The sequence below is a fragment of the Polypterus senegalus genome, chromosome 5, assembly GCF_016835505.1.
Source record: "Polypterus senegalus isolate Bchr_013 chromosome 5, ASM1683550v1, whole genome shotgun sequence".
Classification (NCBI taxonomy): Eukaryota; Metazoa; Chordata; class Cladistia; order Polypteriformes; family Polypteridae; genus Polypterus; species Polypterus senegalus.
In genome coordinates, this window is record NC_053158.1 from 195,992,041 (window position 1) to 196,015,587 (window position 23,547).

The 23,547-nt window shown below is 43.3% G+C and overlaps 1 protein-coding gene across 1 annotated transcript in view; it reads left to right on the forward strand.

The window, feature by feature from the left end:
* Positions 1–23,547, forward strand: part of si:ch211-37e10.2 — a 35,358-nt gene that overhangs the window by 6,822 nt on the left and 4,989 nt on the right. The window contains exons 3-4 of the mRNA XM_039753911.1: positions 1,305–1,843; positions 21,284–21,350. Of these exons, the coding sequence (XP_039609845.1) occupies positions 1,305–1,843; positions 21,284–21,350 (606 nt within the window). The remainder of the gene's footprint in view (positions 1–1,304; positions 1,844–21,283; positions 21,351–23,547) is intronic.

The following is a 23,547-nucleotide window of genomic DNA, read 5'->3' on the forward strand; positions in this document are numbered from 1 at the left end:
CAAATTTCAGATCAATAGGTAAAACGATTGGCGAGCTACAGGTGATTTAAAATCCTGGACAGACAAACGTACTAAGTAATTGCAACAGAAACGCTGATTTATCAGTTTTAACGTGAGAAGATGCAGATGAAAGAAGAGAGGAAGCGGGCCGCTACGGTGGAGAAAAGAAGAGCTGCTCAGGAAGCAGCAAGCGAATCAACCTCTAAGCAAATGAATGCTAAACGTACAGAGAAAGAGGAGGAAAACTAGGAATGCTCAAGTCAAGTGGATTCACTGCACGTTACTGGTTAGAAATAATAGCGGCTGAAGTACTGACCCCTGCTGGACACCACTCTTAAATCAGCCAATTCATGTTCCTCACGCCATCACCCTTTACCTTCTATGTCTGAGCCAATTCTGCACCCATCTACACACATCACCCTGAACTTCCCCTTCTTTTAGTTTGATGCCCAGCCTCTCATGTGGCATCTTATCAAATGCTTTCTGAAAGTCCAGATCAAAAATATCAGAAGGTCCACTTTGATTGCATCCTTTTATTGTTTCCTAATAGAATTCCAGCACGTTAGTAAAACACGACCTCCTTCTTCTGAACCCATACTCATTTTTCACACAGTTCTTGCCATGTGTTGCTCAATCTTCACCTTAATAGTTCCTTCCATTGATTTTCCTGTGCTGCAGGTTAAGCTTACTGGCCTATAGCTGCTCAGATCTGTGTTTTTATATAACGAGATAATATTTGCCATTTTCCAGTCCTTCAGAATGTCCTCAGTGCGCAGTGACTTCCTAAATATATTTGTCAAGGGTTTATATCTGCACTTGCTAACCTCCTTAAGAACTTGAGGATAGATATTATCTGGCCCTGGTGAATTGTTTGATTTCCGCCTATTTAATCTGCGCTGCACTTTGCTCATTTAGGTTATGTTAATTGCCAATTGTCTTTGTGTGTGAATATGAGGTGTGTGTGTGTGAGAGTGATGGACTAGAGTCCTGTCCAGGTCTGTTTTCAAACTTTTGCCCAATCCTGGTGAGGAAGCCTTTGACACCTGTAACCCTGAAGTTTATTGAGAAGGTTGTAGCACTCAGTTCTTTGAAGGCCTCAGTGCCTGCACAGCCCTTGAGCACACCAGAATGTTATACCATGCGTATATATTTTGTAACTCGTTCTTTTTGAAATTGATTGGTGACTTTAAATGAGCAAATGTCTCCTGTGATAGTAAATTGTCCTGTGTAGGGCTGGTGCCAGCCCAAATGCCCAGTGCGTCACATGACCTCATCTCATTAAATCTCTTCATTCTTCTCCATAGGTGAAAATGAAGTTCCTTCTGAAGATGCTTTAATACTTCAGCTCCAGCTCGCCAAAGGGCAGGAGAAGTTTGTTGAGGCCCTCAAGAGCCAGCAGAAGGTGATAACCGATCTGCAGCAGAAGCTGGCCCAGCAACAAAGTGCCCTGATCAGCCAACAAAGAGAAATCTTGGAACAGCAGAGGAAAATGTATGAGCAGATGGACCTGGTCAAAGTGCAGTACGGCATGCTTTTCGAGGCAGTCAAGCAGATGTCCTTCCAAAGCTTGCAGGGGGACATCCAGAGTTACATTGAAAGCCACCTGCAGGGCCTCCAAAACCAAGTGCGGAGTCACCTGCAGAAGTCCTACGCCGTGCATAAGGTGGATGTGGATGCCAAGGTGATTGACGTAGGAGAGCCTCTGCTAGAATGCGGATCCTGTGCTCGCGACCAGTATTGTAACTTCCAGAACAATCCACCCCATTGTGAGAAATGCACCCTGTGCCCACCTGGCTTTTTTCTGGTGTCTGAGTGCTCACAGAATGCTGACCGCATCTGCCAGGTAATACATTTCATCCTACTTTTCAGTTTAAATTCTGGTCAATCGGCTTACAGGATGACAATGGAGATATGTTTAGTGTATCTCTTGAATTGGCCACACGGGGTAGAAACTCATTAAACACTGATACAAGCTCTAAGAGAATTTTAATTTTGAAAATATGATTTCTTAACATAATTTTCAGTTGTACTCTATAGGAAAACAGAGCTAGGCCAAGGCTTAGGTAATGCAGAAGGCTGGTGTTTGTGGTGTAGACACTCACATTAATATGCAGTTTGGTGTGTGTCTTATATATAAACGTCTACCTTGCCTGCTGGTGGTGGTCGGAAGGATTGGTGGCGCCAGTGTTCGGCAGCCTCACTTCTGTCAGTGTGCCCCAGGGCAGCTGTGGCTACATAGTAGCTTATCATCATCAGCGTATGAATGTGTGTGTGAATGGGTGAATGACTGTTGTGTTGTAAAGCACCTAGGGGGGTTCTTGAACTCTAGTTAGGCACTATATCAAATACAGGCCATTTACCATTTTACCATTTTACATGTGGAAATGAGTGTGTACAGTGGTGCTTGAAAGTTTGTGAACCCTTTAGAATTTTCTATACTTCTGCATAAAGATGACCTAAAACATCATCAGATTTTCACTCAAGTCCTAAAAGTAGATAAAGAGAAACCAGTTAAACAAATGAGACAAAATATTATACTTGGTCATTTATTTATTAAGGAAAATGATCGAATATTACATATTTGTGAGTGGCAAAAGTATGTGAACCTTTGCTTTCAGTATCTGGTGTGACCCCCCAATAACTTCAACTAAACGTTTTCGGTAACTTTTGATCATTCCTGCACACCGGCTTGGAGGATTGCCCATTCCTCCGTACAGAACAGCTTCAACTCTGGGATGTTGGTGGGTTTCCTCACATGAACTGCTCGCTTCAGGTCCTTCCACAACATTTCGATTGGATTAAGGTCAGGACTTTGACTTGGCCATTCCAAAACATTAACTTTATTCTTCTTTAACCATTCTTTGGTAGAACGACTTGTGTGCTTAGGGTCGTTGTCTTGCTGCATGACCCACCTTCTCTTGAGATTCAGTTCATGGACAGATGTCCTGACATTTTCCTTTAGAATTCTCTGATATAATTCAGAATTCATTGTTCCATCAATGAAGGCAAGCCGTCCTGGCCCAGATGCAGCAAAACAGGCCCAAACCATGATACTACCACCACCATGTTTCACAGATGGGATAAGGTTCTTATGCTGGAATGCAGTGTTTTCCTTTCTCCAAACATAACGCTTTTCATTTAAACCAAAAGTTCTATTTTGGACTCAACCGTCCACAAAACATTCTTCCAATAGCCTTCTGGTTTGTCCACGTGATCTTTAGCAAACTGCAGACGAGCAGCAATGTTTTTTGGAGAGCAGTGGCTTTCTCCTTGCAACCCTGCCATGCACACCATTGTTGTTCAGTGTTCTCCTGATGGTGGACTCATGAACATGAACATTAGCCAATGTGAGAGAGGCCTTCAGTTGCTTAGAAGTTACCCTGGGGTCCTTTGTGACCTCGCTGACTATTACACGCCTTGCTCTTGGAGTGATCTTTGTTGGTCGACCACTCCTGGGGAGGGTAACAATGGTCTTGAATTTCCTCCATTTGTACACAATCTGTCTGACTGTGGATTGGTGGAGTCCAAACTCTTTAGAGATGGTTTTGTAACCTTTTCCAGCCTGATGAGCATCAAGAACTCTTTTTGTGAGGTCCTCAGAAATCTCCTTTGTTCGTGCCGTGATACACTTCCACAAACATGTGTTGTGAAGAGCAGACTTTGATAGATCCTGTTCTTTAAATAACACAGGGTGCCCACTCACAGCTGATTGGCATCCCATTGATTGAAAACACCGGACACCTCACCTTTAAACTAACTGCTCATCCTAGAGGTTCACATACTTTTGCCACTCACAAATATGTAATATTCGATCATTTTCCTCAATAAATAAATGACCAAGTATAATATTTTTGTCTCATTTGTTTAACAGGTTTCTCTTTATCTACTTTTAGGACTTGAGTGAAAATCTGATGATGTTTTAGGTCATATTTATGCAGAAATATAGAAAATTCTAAAGGGCTCACAAACTTTCAAGCACCACTGTATCTGTTTGTCCGACCTGGAAGTGAGAGGTGGAGTCTGGGTAATGGCTCGACCTCCAAGGAAGCAAACTCGCTTAGGCGCTAATACAGAAGCGAGGCAAACACATTGACAAAATGAAACCTAGGGACAAAGAGTCACTCGTTTAGCCGTTAATACAGAAACGAGGCGAGCACATCGACATAACGGTATCCTTTTTACTTTTCCTCCCGCTGGTAATACACAAGCGATGCATTCATTTCATTCATTCATTCATTTTATTTATAAGGCACTTTACATTTGTAGTAAATCTCAAAGTGCTACATAAAAATATTTAACAAAGACAAAACAAGATAAAAACAGAGATAAAACAACAATAAATAGTGGCATTCATGTTAATATGCTTTCCTAAATAGAAAAGTCTTTAGCTGTTTTATAAAACAGCCCCCAATCTGCTGTGTTCTCAGGCTCTCTGGTAGGACATTTCAGAGCCGTGGAGCAGCGACTGCAAAGCCTCGATCACCCATTGAATGAAGTTTGGTCATAGGGGGGCGAAGGCGATAGGTGTTTGCAAGACGGAGGTTTCTTGTAGTGGATTGTAAAATAAGAAGTTCCTTAAGATATTGAGGAGCATTTCAATGAATATACTGATGAGTGAGCAGACAGAGATTTCTTTCAATACGAAGGTGAATTGGGAGCCAAAGAAGTGACCGAAGGACTGGTGAAGTGTGTTCATATTTCCGCACCCTCATCAGGATCCTTGCAGCACTATTTTAAATTTGTTGGAGCTTTTGAAGGCTCTTGCTGGGGTTCCCGATGAGGAGTGCATTACAGTAGTCCAGCCTGGAAGAGACAGAGGCATGAACCAGCTTTTCAGCATCACAGAGGGAAAGGCGGGGACGGAGTTTGGCTGTGTTTCGAAGATGGAGGAATGCAGTTTTACAGAAGTGATGGACATGTGTATCAAATGACAGATGGGAGTCTAACTTGATACCAAATTAGTAACAGAAGGGAAGAAAGTGATGGTATGGCCAGAAAAGAAAATATAATTTACAGAGGAAGGAAGTTGATGGGGGGTACCAATTAAAAGAGCTTCAGTTTTGGTGCTGCTCAGCTTAAGGAAGTTCTTGGATGTTCAGGCTTCAATCTCATCCAAGCAGGAGGAAAGGGTTGATGAAGGTGTAGGAGAAGTCGAATCCAGTCTCACATAGAGCTGCCTATCATCGGCATAGCAATGGAATGAAACTCCATGCCTGCCGATGATGTGACCCAGCGATAGCTTATAGATGTTAAAAAGGACTGATCCTTGTGGGACCCCTCAGGTGACAGTGTGGGTACGAGATTTAGCATCCCCCAGGGCCACATACTCAGCCCTATCTGTGAGATAGGACTCGAACCACTCCAGAGCAGCACCAGCATGTCCAATTATATAGTGGAGACAATGGAGGAGAACATTATGATCTACCATATCAAATGCAGCTGTGAGATCCAGGAGGATAAGGAGTGATGGAGAGCCCTGGTGCGAGCACAACGGCAAAACAAATCCTCCTAGGAGAGAGATGCCCTGAGTAGTTCCTTTCAATTACCTGACATCTCAACATTTAAATTTTTTTTCTGATGATTTCAATAGTTTTTAGGACCCTGAGCTTTTTACAGCACATGGGCTTACACAGCTAGTGTGTTTATGATAAAAAATAATCATGATTCTTTACATTTATATAGCACTTTTCCTTATTGCTCACAGAGGTGTACATAATGAGTGGGGTGCTACTTCAGTCACCACTAATGTGCAGCATCCATCTGGATGATGCGATGGCAGCCATTTTCTGTCTCAGTACGCTCACCACACATGAGCTGTTAGGTGGTGAAGTGGTGAGAGAGATAGCCAGTTAGACACAGGGGATGATTAGGGGGACAGAATCGCTATTCTGTGGTGGGCAACTTAATGAGGACATTGGGATACACCCTACTCTTTATGAAGGATGAAGAGGGATCTTTTATGACCACAAAGACTCAGGACCTCAGTTTTATATCTCATCCAAAGGATGGCACCATTTTTTCAGCACTGTGTCCCCATCACTGCACTGGGGCATAGAGATCCACACACAGAGCACAGGGTAAGCTCCCCCTGCTGGCCCCACCAACACCACTTTCAGCATTAACCCAAGCTTATCCCAGATGGTCTCCTATCCAAGTACTGGCCACATCCAAACACGCTTGGCTTCAGGTGGATGACCTGTTCTGAAATGTGCAGGTGGTACGGCTGCTGTTATGTTAAAACTTCCCCATTGTGATATGGAAATGTTGAAAAGGGGCCATACCAGTGGTCACGGTTGTTAAATCTGATGTGACAGGGAGCCATAATAGGAACGTCATGCAGCTCCAAAGCTGAGTAGATCCAAGGACAGGGTAGGCTGAATTTTTTTTCAGTCGTTTTCTATTATGGACACCAGTTTGAGTAACTGTTGTTAGGGGTGCATCCCACGTTTCTAAGGGCGTGGTCTCCAGGGTCGTGACCTCGAGTTGCTCAGGTAGACAAGATACAAAGCTTTATCCAATCTGAAGGTAAACCCTTCGAAACTCTCGTAGTAATTCTCTCTGTGGGACTTCTTGTGCCTTGCCTGTATTTTGGAATTTGATTCATTTTTATTTAATTTGCTCTGTTTTACCTTTTGCACACATCTCTCAGGTTCAACTGCTGAGTCAGGATAACTTGTATTTATTCTCTGTTTCATTTTTGTGTTTTATCTTGTTAAAAATTCTGCTGTTCCTTGCACTTTGAGGATGGAGCTCCAGGAGGTGGGGCCACCGTGACATCACTACTGATAGGTCCTCCCTCTGGATTTATAAGTCATTGTCATAACCTGGCTGGGATTTAAATGATTATTTTGTGTCTTTGTTATACATTTTTAATTTATTTGCATGCATTACTATTTCTTTCGTGTATGCTTTGCATTATTCTTTATGTTTTATGTATCTTAAGCTAAGCTTGTGGTATGTTCCATATGTTTTGTGGGCGGTACCTAAAAAGGTGTGGCCACCTGCCAATCACCACCAGGGGCCAACCTCTGCCCTATAAATCTGAAGGGTCCTCCACACTTCATTGCAAATTTGCTTAGGACTGTTAGGTTCTTGCGCTCTTTGTAAATGTTCTATGTCTTTTGATTTTTCTGGGTTTTTTGAGCTTGCTTTTGGAATCTGTATTGGGACTTCTTTGATTTGGATTGCCTTCTTGTTACAGGCTATTCAATTTCTCCTTTGTGCTCAATGGAGCTCCATTGTAATTGGGATATTTTTTGTGAAGAATAAATCTTTTATCTTATAGAAATTGGTGCTTACCCTTATAACTAGCCAGAATGTGATGGTGGTAGGCCCCTCTAGTGGGCATTATTGGTAGTGCTTGGGACTACATGATTTGGAACTCTTTAGTGGTTGGGACTCCACATTCATGACAGTCATCCAAAAAGAAGGATTCTGCAGTGGTTCATTTATTTTGTTTGGAGTTTGCTATCAGTTATGGTTTATTTTGTTTAGATTTCCTGGTTCTTGGAATTATTCAGCTTCTGCCTCCAGGGAGGTATTTTAGATAGATAGATAGATAGATAGATAGATAGATAGATAGATAGATAGATAGATAGATAGATAGATAGATAGATAGATAGATACTTTATTAATCCCAAGGGGAAATTCACATAATCCATTTTTTTTCCATATTTTCCCAACGCCACCTAAATCATCCGAGATCAGATGCCTCATCTTGGATGAGTTAATGCCGGTGAAACACATCTGGGATAAGTCGGTTTTTCAAACGCAGCCATGTAGTAGATGAGTCTAGCTGGATCTAATCATCCGAGATGAATGATAAAGAATCATATATAATATAAAAAACATTAATTGTAAAGCTAATAAGAAGAAGGCAGACAAGCAAAAAAAAGGTGGAGGTCCACGCGGTCCAGACCTAACCCCGGCAGAAGAGTTGGCTCTCCAGCAAAATGCCCATCGCCCGGTTTCTGAGGGCATTCCAGGGGGAAGCTCCTCCTCAGAACCAGTGGCAGGATGCAGTGGTCACTTCATTTCAGGTAAAGGATGGTCATTGCATATACTGTATTTGTCCTCAATGTGTGCCATAGGTATGTTCATATCCCTAGAACTTGTGTCTGACCAACGAGATATTGACGGAGGTCAAATATTTGATGAAGACACTGTGTCTGATTATTCATCAGGAGGAGAGGTACATTTTCCAAATAATGTTTATCAAACTCCACTCTGATCAGTCCCATGTGCCCCAATCACATTTGGAAATCCTGAGTAATGAGAATGTTAGGCTGATTGTGAGATTCTTTATTCAACTGTGGGTGTTTTTGCCTGTGTACCTGCAATGGCATTAAACGCCTCTTTTATTGTCTGCACACGCAGGTGTGTCCAGGAAACACAATGAAAACCCAAAGGAAATATTTCAGAACCAAACAGACTCTACAAATTGCCTGCACTTTTAGACCGATTTTCCGCATCACCTACAGTGTATAATAAAGGGCCGCTTGCAAAAAACCTTAAAGCAATGCATACTGTCTGTGTGGTTGTGAGAGCCCAACTTCGCCTAGTCTGACTTCAAATATAAAGTGCTAATAAATCTTTGAGGTACAATATTCCCCCCCGGCTAAAGCGGTATCTTCCTCCGGAAGCAATAAAGGATCTTGCCTCTCTATATGAAATTCTCTTTTTATAGTTTGCGCACCAATATCAATTGGTCACTCATTCATGAACGGCGAAGCCATGACTGAATGAATTCCATGCACGGACACTGATTAAATGTGTGAGCTAATCCTTGTTTACATCGAAGAAACCTGCTCCGAGCAGGTTTGACGATTTGGATGTGCTGCTATGACAACACATCCAGCAAAAGTTTCAAAAAACCGACAGATCCAGGATCAGGCCAAATCGTCAACTGTTACATCCGGCTAAACGAGCAATCCACGTACGAAAAATACCCCCCAGATCTTTGCCTTCGGTAAAGTGTATTTGGCCTTGTTAGCGTTTGACTCCTTTTTGTTCTTTTGAGCATTTTTTGTTAGATGTGCTTATTTATACTGTAAATGTGCTTGTTGCATCTGTTAATTACAAGCCAGAGGTTTTATAGGTTCTCTCCCTTGTAAGGTATTTTGTTGAAATATGTCATTTTATTTCATTTTTGAAGCCTGAGGGTAGTAGTTGGGGATTGGTTGACTTGGGATGGGCCTCTTCTGGGCAGGCCAGTGATGGTCCTTGCCAGCTTTGTGGGTCTTTTGGAGGCCTCATTTCTCCTTCTTCTCCTTATATTTATGAGAGAAACCAGGACTTCACTAATTGGCCCCAAATTAGATTCCTATTTTATCAAAAACCTTTTTCTGCTTGAAAACAGGAGATTAAAGATTGTTCTTAGCCATCACTATAAACTACATGGAGTACGTAAGATATAAAAAATATTATTTTTAGGTGATGTACTCCTTTCATAAAAAGCTGCCTAAAAAGCAAAAATACGAGATAAATAATAATTGAACAGTTAAAAAAATAAGAAGGGAATAAACCTAAACCAGGGAACTCTAACCACAACATGTAACACTGAAGGATGAGGTATTATAAATTTATCCTAGACGTCTGTCTCCCGAGAAAGGAAGTACCACGGGAGAGTAATGACAAGTCCAAAATGTCTAATAACTTAGGTGACAAGCCTCCACCATGTGACCTCAAGTCTAACAGCTCAAATTAAGATAGTGATCCACTTGTTCTCCAATGGCCGTTACCGCATCCTTTTGTCCCCATCCTTAAAAAATGAACAAGGGAAGATGCCTGCTATGCTTAAGGGAAGAGCCGGCACTGATGGGAATATACACTGCTTTAAAAAATGAAGGGAACACTTAAATCCCGCTCAGTACTCAAGTGGAAAATCTTAATTGAGTAATACCGTGTCATTCGAGGAGAACACAATGATATAATAACGGTCAATGGAAACCAAAATCACCAACCCACTGAGGGCTGATTCAACATCACACCGAAAATCAAAGTCAAAAATTGAAATCACAAGCTGATCCAATTTGTGTGAATTCCATCATGGCAACTCAGTAGTAGTGTGTATGGCCCTCCAGATGCCTGTATGCACTCCCGCATGCTCCTGATGTGACAGCAGATGGTGTCCTGGGGGATCTCGTTCTAGACCTGGATCAAGACATCAGTGAGCTCCTGGACAGTCTGTGGTGCTGCTTGATGGCGTCAGATGCACTGATACATAACATCCTAGAGGTTCTCAATTGAATTCAGGTCTGGGGAACATGCCTGTCAGTCAAAGGCATCAATGGCTTTGTCATCCAGAAACAGTCTTCACATTCTGGTCACATGAGGCTGGGCATTGTCATGCACAATGAGGAACCCACCGCACCATCGTAAGGTTAAACAATGGCTCTGAGGATTCATCCTTGTACCTAATAGCAGTCAGGGTACTGCTGCTTAGCACATGGAAGTCTGTGTGACCCTCCATGTGCTCCAATTAAACACCAAAACGGTCATGCTGGATGATGTTACAGGCTGCATAACATTCACCATGATGTCTCCAGACTTGTTCACGTCTGTCACATGTGCTCATTGTGCTGTTATCTGTGAAGAGAACAGGGCACCAATGGCAGAGCTGCCAATTGTGGTATTCTCTGGTGAATGCCAATCATGCTGCTTGGTGATAGGTTGTGAGCACGGGTCCCACTGGAGGGCATCGGGCTCTCACGCCACCCTCATGGAGTTTGTTTATGACAGTTTGGTCAGAAAGCTGCACATCAGTAGCCAGCTGGAGGTCATTTTGTAGAGTTCTGGCTGAGTTCCGCCTGCTTCTCGCACAAAGGAGCAGATACCAATCCTGCTGCTGGGCTGATGCCCTTCTATGATGCCCTGTCCAGCTCTCCTCATGTAATGGCCCATCTCCTGGTATCTCCTCTATGCAAACCTTCTTGCAATGGAGGAGCTGGGCTTCCTGTGCAACCCAAATTGGCAGCTGGTACCACCTCATGCTACCAGAATAATGCAAAACTAGAGACGAATTAGTCAAGAAAGATCAGGAGAGAGCAACTGTCTTTGGCCACCATTCCCTTTTAGGGGCGTGGAAAGACAGCCCCCGGACACAGACAGACAGACAAACCAGAAAGACCAAAACTCTCCTTTATTTTATATAAGCACCACAATGCCTTATTCTCCAACAGTCTCTTTCTCTTTTCTCTCTCTCTCTTTCTCTATGACCTCCACTCCCCTCCTCACAAGTTCCATCTCCATCCTCCCAACTCTGGCTCCACTACTGGAGGAAGGCGGCCCCTTTTCTAATAACCCAGATGGGCTCCAGGTGCTCCGTCCGATGACACTTCCTGATGTGACGGGAGTCAGATGAGACTCCGGGTGCCCCTGGGATTTTTTCCTGCAGCACTTCCTGGTGCGGCGGAAGTGCTGCCATCCAGGGTTCCATAACCATCTGGGTGCCCCCGGCAGTGGACATGTCCTCCCTTAGGGATGAGCTTCCCAGCTCTGTTCTAGTGGCCCCCAAGCAGACCAGAGCGGCTGCCCTCTCATGCCCCAGGGAGGGTATCGTCCCTCCCGTGGACCATCCAGGTGTCTGGGACAGGGGGAATGTCTTGCTGTTGCCCCTCCAGTGCTCCTGTTGTCACTTTCATTTGAGAGCTTTGAGTAGTGAGAAAAGCGATATATATAGGGTGGTCCAGATCTAATTAAGCAATTTTCATTACGCTATAACTTATTAAGTTTATTACATAGAAAATCACCCAAAAAATCCCGGACCATCGAGAGTGTGAACTGACGACATGAAGAATTGACTTCACGACGAACTGGAATCGTCCCCACATAAATCAAAGTCATCCAGACGATCTGGATCTGCATAATTAGATCTGGACCACCCTGTAAATGCAAAGAATTACTATTATTATTTGCACCTGTTGATTCACCATCGCTTATGCCGGACAGATTGATATCTCCGAAGCTTCGTTGACTTAGTGTTAGATTGTGATGATTTAAGTGTTCCCTTCATTTCTTGAGTAGTGTAGAAGACCCTTACTGCAGATTTTTGTTTTTTGCCACCCAATCTTACCCTTTTTTTAGTGTCGTGGAGGCCCATTCCTTGTTGATTGGTCAGACAATCGTCTTTGTCCCCCTTGGGGAATTGTGGGAAATTGGCAGAGTGTGGGAGGCAAGGGTTGTCAAGAACAATCGTCACAGCAATGCTGATTGCTTAATCAACCCATGGCAACCCACTGTGACCCACTTTACAAACCATCACTCGCCCTTTACCATTAGATAGGACAGTAACTCACAACTCAACTGATGCAACTTGGGTCCTATAGATTAAGAAACCCTGCGTCTATATTTAACAGCCGTGAAAGGGAAATAAGAAATGGCAAAAAAGACAGTTAGGGCACCAAGTGGTCAGTCAAAGATGAGGCAAAACGTATTTGGAAACATCAGAGGGAAGCAAAATTAGCTGAAGAGGAAATAGCTAAAGCTGTTTTTATGTTTCTACAGTCTACCCACATGAAGAAGTTAGAAGTGTTCCAGTAACTTGAGGGAATATATTAATGAAGTCCTATATGGTGTAGAGAGATTAAAGAAAGACAAGTGCTGCTATAATTAAAAAAAAACACTGTAATCAAGTACATTTCCGGCACCGGATACATTTTACTCAAGAGTGCTCAAGGAAAGTAGCAATTAGACTGTAGGAGCCCCTAATATGTGTTTTTAAAAATCATTGCATTCAGGGGACGTGGGGCTCGGTGGATATCTGGTGGAACCTAAGCAAGGAGAAAGTAAAAAATGTGTCCTTGAAATTTAAATTTAAACAAATTGAAGACGCGACCAACTTCCCCTGTCCGATTCCTAGAGCTCGACTCTGTAACAGGACAGTGCAGTCTAATCTCATTCCTCATATACAGTCCATTAAGACAGCAAGAAAAGTGTGGCCGAGACCTGATGGACTTATTTTAAAAATAGCATTAATGAATCGCTAAAAAAAATCATGATCCATTTCTTTCCAAGGTTATGTGAAAAGACCCCTTAGGGATTGATAAAGAATATCAAATTAAAAATATCAAAACTGAACCCAAAACCATATAGCCAAAGGTGCTGTATAAATAAAATGTACTATTATTATTATTATTATTAAAAACCTAACAAAGCAAAAAGGTCTGAAACCTCACTAGACATCTATCCATCCATCCATTATCCAACCCATTATATCCTAACTATAGGGTCCTGTGGTCTGCTGGAGCCAATCCCAGATAACACAGGGCGCAAGGCACGAAACAAACCCTGGGCAGGGCGCCAGCCCACCGCAGGGCACGCACACGCACAAAGCACCCACTAGGGACAATTGAGAATCGCCAATGTACCTGACCTGCATGTCTTTGGACTGTGGGAGGAAACTTAAGTACCCGGAGGAAACCCACGCAGACACGGGGAGAACATGCAAACTCCACGCAGGGAGGACCCGGAAAGTGAACCCAGATCTCCTAACTGCAAGGCAGCAGCGCTACCCACTGTGCCACCAAGCCGACTACAAATCTATACCCTAACTAAATCACACAGCAAAGGTGAGTTTATAGACTTTATCCATAAACTAGACTTGTTGCGAGATGAATATTTAGATGATAACGATAGTCAACACGATGATGTGGAACCTGTATTAAATTCAGTGTAGCCTCACGTGCACTCGCAAGTGATCACTCACAGGTTTCAGGCTTGAGCGCTCTCCGACTACAAATTGAGGGTAAGTTAACACCTTAAATCCGAAGTATGAGTTAAGTCGTATCTCGGTGAGCTTGTCAAGGTGCGGCGCATTATAAAACTCGTATGCCAGCATACATCCACTATTGAGGCAACCAGTTTACTGGCGAGCTTTTCTGCTGCATCTCAGTTATCTATTATAGTGCTGCCATCTAGTGGATAGTCGCAGAACTAATACTACAAACAGAGTGTAGTCATGCCGTCACATAATGATAATGACACTGATCGAGACAGTGACAATTAATTGGATGATGTGGAAGCTGTAGGCTCTGGCATTGATGCAGATAGCTGCCCCAAAAGCCTTATTTCATCCCACTTGTCATGACTGACAGGTCAGCACTGCATGGACATTCTGCCGCCCACTGAGCGCAAACTGTCACCAACTATCAAATATGTTGTGTGAAACAAGTGCAGGCGGCGCAATGAAACACGTTATATTTGTGGCACGTCTGCTTCTAAGCCAGCACTCTGTGTGGCGCCATGCTTCTAGGACTCTCGTTCAATTGCAGATGTTTAGTCGTGTTGGTGGTGAAAATAAAGTAATTCATATTTCCTTTGTATTTTTGACAGTTACTGTTGATATTAAAACCGTTGTTTTCTAATTCATTTTTTTCAAGATTTTCAAAGAGTTCATTATTTATCATAATACAGTATACCCGCGGCTCTGCCCGCCTAGCAGTGACAAACAGGCATCACTAGCTAAGTGTAGGCATGGTATGCTCCAACACGTGGTGAGTGGTAGAACTCAAACGGAGGCTGGCGCATGAGTGACGAGGGCCTCACCCGACTCCCCACTCCTAACATCACGTTTCCCCCCCTCGGCCCGCAGCCTCTCTCTCGGATTAGCGCAAATAAATCGCTCCTGAAAGTGAACTATGATACTGAAGTCACAAAATCAACCAGAATGTTCAAGAAAATTCTAGAAAAAAAACCCTGATCTAAATCAGCTAAGTAGTTCTCTCGTGAAAAGTGGACAGACATACATACAGACAGACAGACGTTGGATTTTATATAGATAGAGATGTATAGACCTCTTCTGCAGCGTACTGGTAATAAATGCTCCAGAAGTAAATGTTTTAATACCATGCTTTCTAAAACTCTGCTTAGGTCAACCTTTGGGATCCCTTTAACTTCTTGCGGAAAACTAAACTGAATGCTCTGCAAGTTTTTTATTTTATTACTTCAATGGCGGGGGGCCACAAGCCGGCAGTGTTGAATTGGGTCACCCTGTGAGGCTAAATACGTCTGCATAATTCCACAGGTTGCCAAGCCGGCAGTGCCCTTACCACGTCAACCCGCTGAAGCGGCGCTAAAACGCTACCAGAAGCGTCCCCTTGCCTTCACTGCTGCTAAATAAGAAAGGGGAGTGCCCTTCATAGTTTTCCATTCTCCCCTTTTCTTGACTTAAATGAAACTTAACAGGTCATTTTTCCCTTTGCCTTGGTGATGTCTGGCCAGGCACATTACCACATGCGAACCTCTGTGTCACCCTCCTCCCCGCACCACACAAATGGTGGCAGCCGTGGGATGATCCTGTTGCAGTGAGAAAAGAAGAGCAGAAGAGGACTTTTTAGAATGTTGAACTTTTTATGGACTATTTATTTATTGCTTATTTTATTATCTTTTGCGTTTCTTGTTCTTTTATTGTCCTATTCTTAAGAGGGGGCTTGGGGATTTGTTTTATTGAGGGGTTTGTTTTAGTGATTTTATTGTTTTCGTGTAGTGTTACGGCCACAGAACAGACCTGGACTACCAGATGCACTGGGAAGGGAGGAGTGTGGACCCTTCCCTTGCAGCTGGTGACTTAAGTGTGCAGCTTGTGGTAAGAGTTCCGTGGCGACCTGCGATTTTAAATAAATAAATAATCACGTGCCGCACCGTACAGGCTCCGATCGGGTGCGGATCTGCAAAAGCACAAGTCACTTTACGGTTGAATGGGGTGCTTGGTAGCAAATGGTAGCAATTCAGTCAGGTGCCTCATTCTCACCTCGGAGGAGGCAGTGTATCACAATTGCACCCAATCACCCAGAATATAAAATGGGAACAAAGGAATAGCAGAACAGAATTGGAGAACAAAGAAGGAGCAAGGCGGAGGTTAAAGAAGTGATGCAATGCAGAGTGGAGGCAGGCAGTCGCGGAGAGGAGAGGAGTGTGTGGCCAACGTTCAAAAGGGGGGATGAGGACTACTCCTGTTGAGCAACCCGGGGAGCAGGAGCGACCAACCGCTCCAGGAGGACTCCCGTGTAAAGCTGAGGAGTGGCGGCGGGAGGCCAGGGAGTAAGGCTCGGTGCAGCACCTCGCAGACCCCGAAAAACTGGCAAAGAGGACCCGAGCCCCGTTAAAGAGTTGACTGTACCTGTGGGGAGATGCTTCCTCATGCTGAGGTGTCCTGTATGGGTGAGCTGAGGGCATGTCATTTTAGAAAGAACCACCGTGGCTCGCCATTGTTTTAATAGATGGATTCTGCCCATGGATTGGTCTTTTTTCTTTGTAATAAAATATTTATGAGATATTTTAACTTGATTTTCTGGATTATTTCATGGACGATTCATTTTTGCTCAGATCGATTGAACACGTTTTGTTTTGGTCTGGTTTTTAATAAAAGTACTGAACCACTTATGAACATGTGTGCCCTCATTTGCCCAGCTCATCTCGGTCTATGACAATCGATGGTTACAAGTTGAAAAGACTCCTGGAAGCAACCCGGGAGTGTGGAGGTAACCCAGACCATCACACATACCTCAATTATGAACTAAACATTTGATTTTTACGTTTGCACCAACCCATATTGAATGAAATGCATTACCAGAAAATGGAATTGCCAGACGTGAAAATGTAGCCGTTTCCATCAGTTACTCTTACCCTCTGGCTACCGAAGCAGATGAAGCCCATCCTGTGTGTGTTTCTGGAGTCATTGATGCACTCAAATGAACTCCAGATGTGTGAAACAAAAAAGAAGAGCTAAAAAGGCATGGCTGTGACTCAGGGCAACATGACCTCTCTGGCTAAATGGACCCCCATAGTCCAGGCTGCCAGGTCGTGGCCTCATGTTTGCTAACACAGATACGTGAAATTTGGACCCTGACTTTACAGTGTTTTGTGAATTCCAATAATGCAAAGCGGCATTGTATGGCTCTCTGTGTTCTTGTAGATGAGTGGTGCTGTAGGAATAAAGTGCCTTGGCGCACTGCAGGTGTCTGCTTTTCTGGTCTGTGAATGAAGCTTCTCAGATGGCGGTAGACATACAGAGAGAAATGAACCACAGATGCATTGGGAACCCTTAGACCAAACTCTGTTTTTGAAATGTAATTCAATTCTAAAGTATGTAAAAATATTTTTTTACTTCCTAATGGTTGGGGGGCGGAGAGGTGGCTCTGAGGCTAGGGATCTGCACTGCCAATCGGGAGGTTGCCGGTTTGAATCCCGTAAATGCCAAAAGGGACTCTGCTCTGTCGGGCCCTTGAGCAAGGCCCTTCACCTGCAATTGCTCCGTCATGGGTATGACGTTAATCTGCACCCATCCGTGCATGTAGGCCCTCCAACCTGCAGGAGAAACTTGGGGGTTAGTGGCAGAGTTGGCACTCCAGCCATCATAAATGGTGTGACTCAAACCACCTACAACTGAACACCAGCAAAACCAAGGAGCTGGTGGTGGATTTTAGGAGGACCAGGCCCCTCATGGACCCCATGATCATCAGTGGTGACTATACAGAGGGTACAGACCTATAAATACCTTGGAGTGCAGCTGAATGATAAATAGGACTGGACTGCCAATACTGATGCTCTGTGTAAGAGAGGACAGAGCCGACTATACTTCCTTAGAAGGCTGGCGTCTTTCAACATCTGCAATAAGATGTTGCAGATGTTCTATCAGATGGTTGTGGCGAGCGCTCTCTTCTATGCGGTGGTGAGCTGGGGAGGCAGCATGAAGAAGAGGGACGCCACACGCTTGGACAAACTGGTGAGGAAGGCAGGCTCGGAGCTGGACAGTTTGACATCTGTGGCAGAGCGACGGGCACTGAGCAGACTCCTGTCAATCATGGAGAATCCACTGCATCCATTGAACAGGATCATCTCCAGACAGAGGAGCAGCTTCAGAGACAGACTACTGTCACCATCCTGCTCCACTGACAGACTGAGGAGACCCCACACTATCCGAGTCTTCAGTTCCACCCGGGGGGGTAAACGTTAACATTATATAAAGTTATTGTCTGTTTTTACCTGCATTTTTATCACTCTTTAATTTAATATTGTTTTTTATCAGTATGCTGCTGATGAAGTATGGGAATTTCCTCTTGGGATTAATAAAGTATCTATCTATCTATCTATCTATCTATCTATCTATCTATCTATCTATCTATCTATCTATCTATCTATCTATCTATCTATCTATCTATCTATCTATCTAAAAAACCTCACACTGTTCCACTCCATCTGAACTAGTATGGTGCTAAGGTGTCACCCATTGTATGGCTACACTCGGGCCCTAATCTGGATCCTGAGTTGGTTTGTCATTTGGTGGGTGCGGCAATGCGGTATATCAGCTCATGGTCCTAAACCCTCTCTCTCTCTGGTGGTTGGGTGATTGGCTCATTTGAGTTATGCGAGGAGTTAGCATGCTCTCTGGGTGTCTGGGTGTCTCCAGTGGTGACGACTTCCTCTAACAGACCAATCACGTGCATTTAGGCTTTTTATGGACTCTAAATTTACTGGTCCCTAAAAGCTTCACCTATTAATGCACTGGCATCCTGGGGAGTATCGGTCACACTTTCACACCAATTGCTGGCCGAAAGCTGTTGACGAGAAAAAAAGAAATAGAAAATAGTTGAATGCATTGGTAATTTTGTAGACAAAAAGCACCTACTGTGGTAGCCAGGTCTGTCTGTCTATCTGCCTGCTTGTCTACAACAGGGGTCCATAACTCCACTCCTGGAGGTCCGCAGTGGCTGCAGGTTTTCATTCTAACATTTTTCTTAATTATTGACCTGTTTTTGCTGCTAATTACCTTCTTTTGACCACTTTTTTCAATTAATACAAGATAAATAAATAAATAGACAGAATTCTTTATTTAAGTTAAATAAAAATCTTTGCTAAGAAAAAAAAAAATCAACCACTTAGGGTTGTGTTCACACACCTGAAGGTAAAGTCTAAACAGAATCGTCTCTGCAAGCGTATTCTTTCTTACGCCTGCTCTTATATTTACATCCATTTTTTATTTTCTGGGTAAGTCTGCAGTATTCCTTGGCTCATTTAGAACATCTGGCTTATTTAATAAACTTGTAAAAAAAAGATTAAAAGAAAGACTGTTGGAGCGCTAGTCGTTATTTTGGTATGACCCACCTCATTCTTAATCATGTCTGCAGCACAAGGTGTTTAGATGCCACACTTTTTGTATTACACTTTTTAGCACAGCTGCCTCAGTGTGTCTGGTTGCTCTCTGCATGTCCGTGTTGGGGTCTCTCCTGGTGCTTTGGTTTTCTTTTCACATCCCATGTAAGGTTAATTGGTGACAATAAATTAGCCCAATGTGTGCAAATGGGTCATATGACAGATTGGCACCCTGCTGTTTTATATTTTAATTTCAAACATAAGCATGCGGAGTATCACTTTAGACTATTTCAAGGTCAGTAATTATGAATATGATGTTATTTTTGATTCTTTAGTAGGCAACTAGTCCTCTAAAGGACCTCCATCAGGGTGTTAAAAATGACACATTTCTATTACAATCCAGAATATTATGAATATGTAATATTTCAAATATTTGATTTTTTGTTATGTCTAATTGGGGCTCTCGAGAGACTGAGCAAGGAATCTGAACGTCTGGCCTTGCGAGTGTCCTGGATAAAAACCAAGATCCAGGCCTTTAATGACCTTTTGGGCACAACCATCAGCAGTGTGTCTGTCTGTGGAGAGAGGGTCAACCTCGTTGAGAGGTTTACTTACCTTGGCAGTGACATTCATGTTTCCTGTGGCTTTTTATATGAAGTCATTAGACGGATTGGGAGAGCATGGGGGTATCATGAGGTCTCTGAAAAGGGCTGTGTGGCGGTCACAATATCTATGCAAAAGGATCAAGGTCCAAGTCTTTAGAATCCTGGTGTTTCCTGTTTTGATATATGGTTGCGAGACATGGACGCTATCCAGTGACCTGAGACAAAGACACTGCTGCTTCTGTACGGTGTCTCTTCAGAGAATCCTTGGGTACCACTGGTCTGACTTTGTGCTCATAGAGTCCTAAAGAGGCACATTACCTGCATTGTGAGGGAGCCTCAGTTACAGTTCTATGGCCATGTGGCTCAATTCCCACAAGGGTGATCCAGCTCTCAGGATCCTCATTGTTGTGGACCCAAGTGGTTGGACCAGGCCAAGGGGACACACTCATGGCTGGGGCAGATAGACTGTTATTTCCGGAGGGTGGGACTGGACCCCGTGCTTGCCTGAGCCAACCTGACCTGACCTGACCTACCTCATGAACTATCCCTAATTAGGGATGTTTACGGTAATTCAGGGTTTTTTTAAGTTGAATTTTTGTTGTCTCAGTCCTACAATCATTTTGACTTTGGGTATTGACCCTTTATCTCTTTTTCTGACTATACGTTCCATTTCCTGATCCAATCTGCTCTCTAACTGCCTGACAAATTATGTTTGATTGCGGAACCCACTGACTGACTTTTAAAAGAATTCAGGGGAGATGATAATCTTAGTATGCTTCAAGGACTCACTTGGCCAGGACCACTTCACCAGGTAGTCAAAATATCCATAATGTCATAACATTGCTGCTATCTAAGAAGATCACCAGCCAGACAATATAAAAAACAATATGAACAACAACACAATAATGCTGTTTTGAAGGCCAGCAGCCATAAAACATACACTTCAGAAGAGGTCATCCACATGGAGCTAAGCATGTTTGGGTCTAGCTGGTACTTGGAATGAAGACCACCTAGGAAAAGGCTTGGGTTGCTGCTGGAAGAGATGTGGGTGAGGCCAGAGGGGAGCTACTTACCCTGTGGTCTGAATGTGGATGCAAAAAGCCGCAGTGCAGTAGATGGTGCTGTAGAAATGGCACCGTCCTTCAGATGAGACGTAAAACCGAGGTCCTGACTCTCTGTTGTCATAGAAGATTCATGGGTATCCTTTGTAAAGAGTAGGGGGTATCCCCAATGTCACAATTAAATTATACACCATGACCTAGTCATTCTGGCCCCCTAATCATACCCTTTCTCTAATTAGCTATCGCTCTCTCTCACCACTTCACCACCTAACAGCTCAAGGAACAAAAATGGGTGCCGTCACATCATCCAGGTGGATGCTGCATATTGGTGGCGGCTGAAGTGGCTTCCCACTCACCGAAGAGCTTTGAGTAGTGAGAAAAGTGCTATATGAATCGAAAGAATTGTTATTATTATATTATTATTATTATTATCAAGTGGAGTGGTGCTGATGAAATAGCTCAGATATTTGCTAATAATTAGAAATGTAAGATTCTACTGGAAAATATGATGCTATTCTCTTCTTTCAGGACAAAGATGAGTGCATGGAACTGCCGAGCATATGTGGTGAACGAGTCAAGTGCATGAACACACCAGGTAAGGAAACAATGCAGTGGCAAAACAACAAAATACGTTTAATTTTTGTGACGTGATGAACTGTGAAGGGGCTTGTTCATGGAGTCCAACCAGCATGATGTGAGCAATGTGATGGGATTGTGGAATAACTGCAGAGAAACCTCTAAAGAGTTGGGGCTCCAGGGTAGTTCTGTTTAACGTCCGGAGTTGAAAGAAGGACGTCATTGTATTTCTGTCCAATATTGGTTGCTCAACGCACACCCGAATTCAAACAACCTTCATATAAGTTCTGTTCTTCTCAGAATCTGCTACCAAAATGGAATGCCGTCTTCCAGTGAAGTAGTGGTTTATATTCCCTGGGAACCAGAAGAGGTGAGGCTTGTGGCGACAGGACAGAAGTGATGGCAGGTGTCTACAGGAGGTTTCTCCTCCACTCTATGGGTGGGAATGGAAACTGGGTTAGCAAATGTGCGACATCCTTCAGCTTCCCCATATGTTTCCTGTCACCAGAGCCCTTGAGACCCTCCCCGTGCTCATGTGTGGGGCAATATTTAAGTCACCAGCATATATTCTTCATTCTCCAAGCTGTGGTTGTTCAAAAGTGCTTAGTGTAGATCTTCAGGCTTCGGGAACCTTTGCGTTCATAAGAATTACCTCTGAATGCATTGAAATCACTTCATTTTTTTAAATTATAAAAAAAAATATGTTAATAATAATAATACATTTTATTTATACAAGGCGCCTTTCAGAGAACTCAAGGACATCGAACAAACAATAAATAAATAAATAAATAAATAAAAGACACAATTATAAACAACTTAAAACATCAGAAAATCTAAAAATTAAAACCAAACAAAACCACTATAATCAGGAGGAAGAAGAAAAAGCCATTTTAAACAAATGTGTTTTAAGTTTACATTTGAAAGATGAATATGATTTGATATTTCGGAGATCCGCAGGAAACAAACCCCGGGCAGGGCGCCAGCCCACCTCAGAATTAAATAATATAAATGAAAACAATAATACCACCCCTGTACCCCTACGGCGCTATTACATTAAACATCCATCCATCCATCCATTGTCCAACCCGCTGAATCCGAACAAAGGGTCACGGGGGTCTGCTGGAGCCAATCCCAGCCAACACAGGACTCAAGGCAGGAAACAAACCCCGGGCAGGGTGCCATCCCACCGCAGCCTCTACAGACCCCAACCCAAAATTGCCCTGTAGCCAGGGTTCCGTAGTGAATTAACCTTCTTATACCCGAGCATCAGTGGGGCAGTAAAAACAGTGCTAAAATCGTTAGTCCCGAGTGTTACTTGGGCAAGGATATAGATGTGTCTTACATAAGATCCGAGGATTACTTGGGCTATAAAAGTGCCAACAGCATTCGTGACGAGTGTTACTCGTGCAACCATATAGGCATGTCATGCGGAATTGTCAGGCCTGAACATTACCCGGGCAACGGTGTAGACACGTCTAGGAGGTGAAAGGGTGAGAGAGGAAGCCAATTAGACAAGGGTGGTGGTTAGGGGGCCAGAATGACTAGGCCATGATAGGCAATTTAGCCAGGACATTGGGATAAACCCTCCTCTTTTCAAAAGATGTCCAGAGATCTTTAATGATCATAGAGAATCAGGGCATCGGTTTAACGTCTCATCCGAAAGAAGAGAACCGTATTTACAGCACAGTATCCCTGTGACTGCACTGGGGTCCACACATACACTATGGGTTAAGCAATCTCTGCTGTCCTTGCCAACACCTCTTCCAGCAGCAACCCAAACCTTTCCTAGATTCAGGTCCTACATGCTTAGCTTCAGGTGGATTGACTCTTCTCAAGCACTGGTGTTATGGCTGGCCTTGGAAATCTAAATCTGTTCGTAAGCCAGTCATCATCATGGGTGAAAATATACTGCTATCCTGTAGCACAGTGATGCTTAACCTTTTTTGAGTATCGGACCCCTTTAAGAATCTAATGCAAGTTATGTATCCCCCCAGACACATTCACATAAACACAGCTTTGCAAGCAATGAAAATAATGTACTTTATTTATTGAGATTTAGTTGTCTCATCCATATATGACATACACAACGAATTATTAAACTTTAAAGTTAACAATCTAGATAGATAGATAGATAGATAGATGTGAAAGGCACTCTTAGATAGATAGATAGATAGATAGATAGATAGATAGATAGATAGATAGATAGATAGATAGAT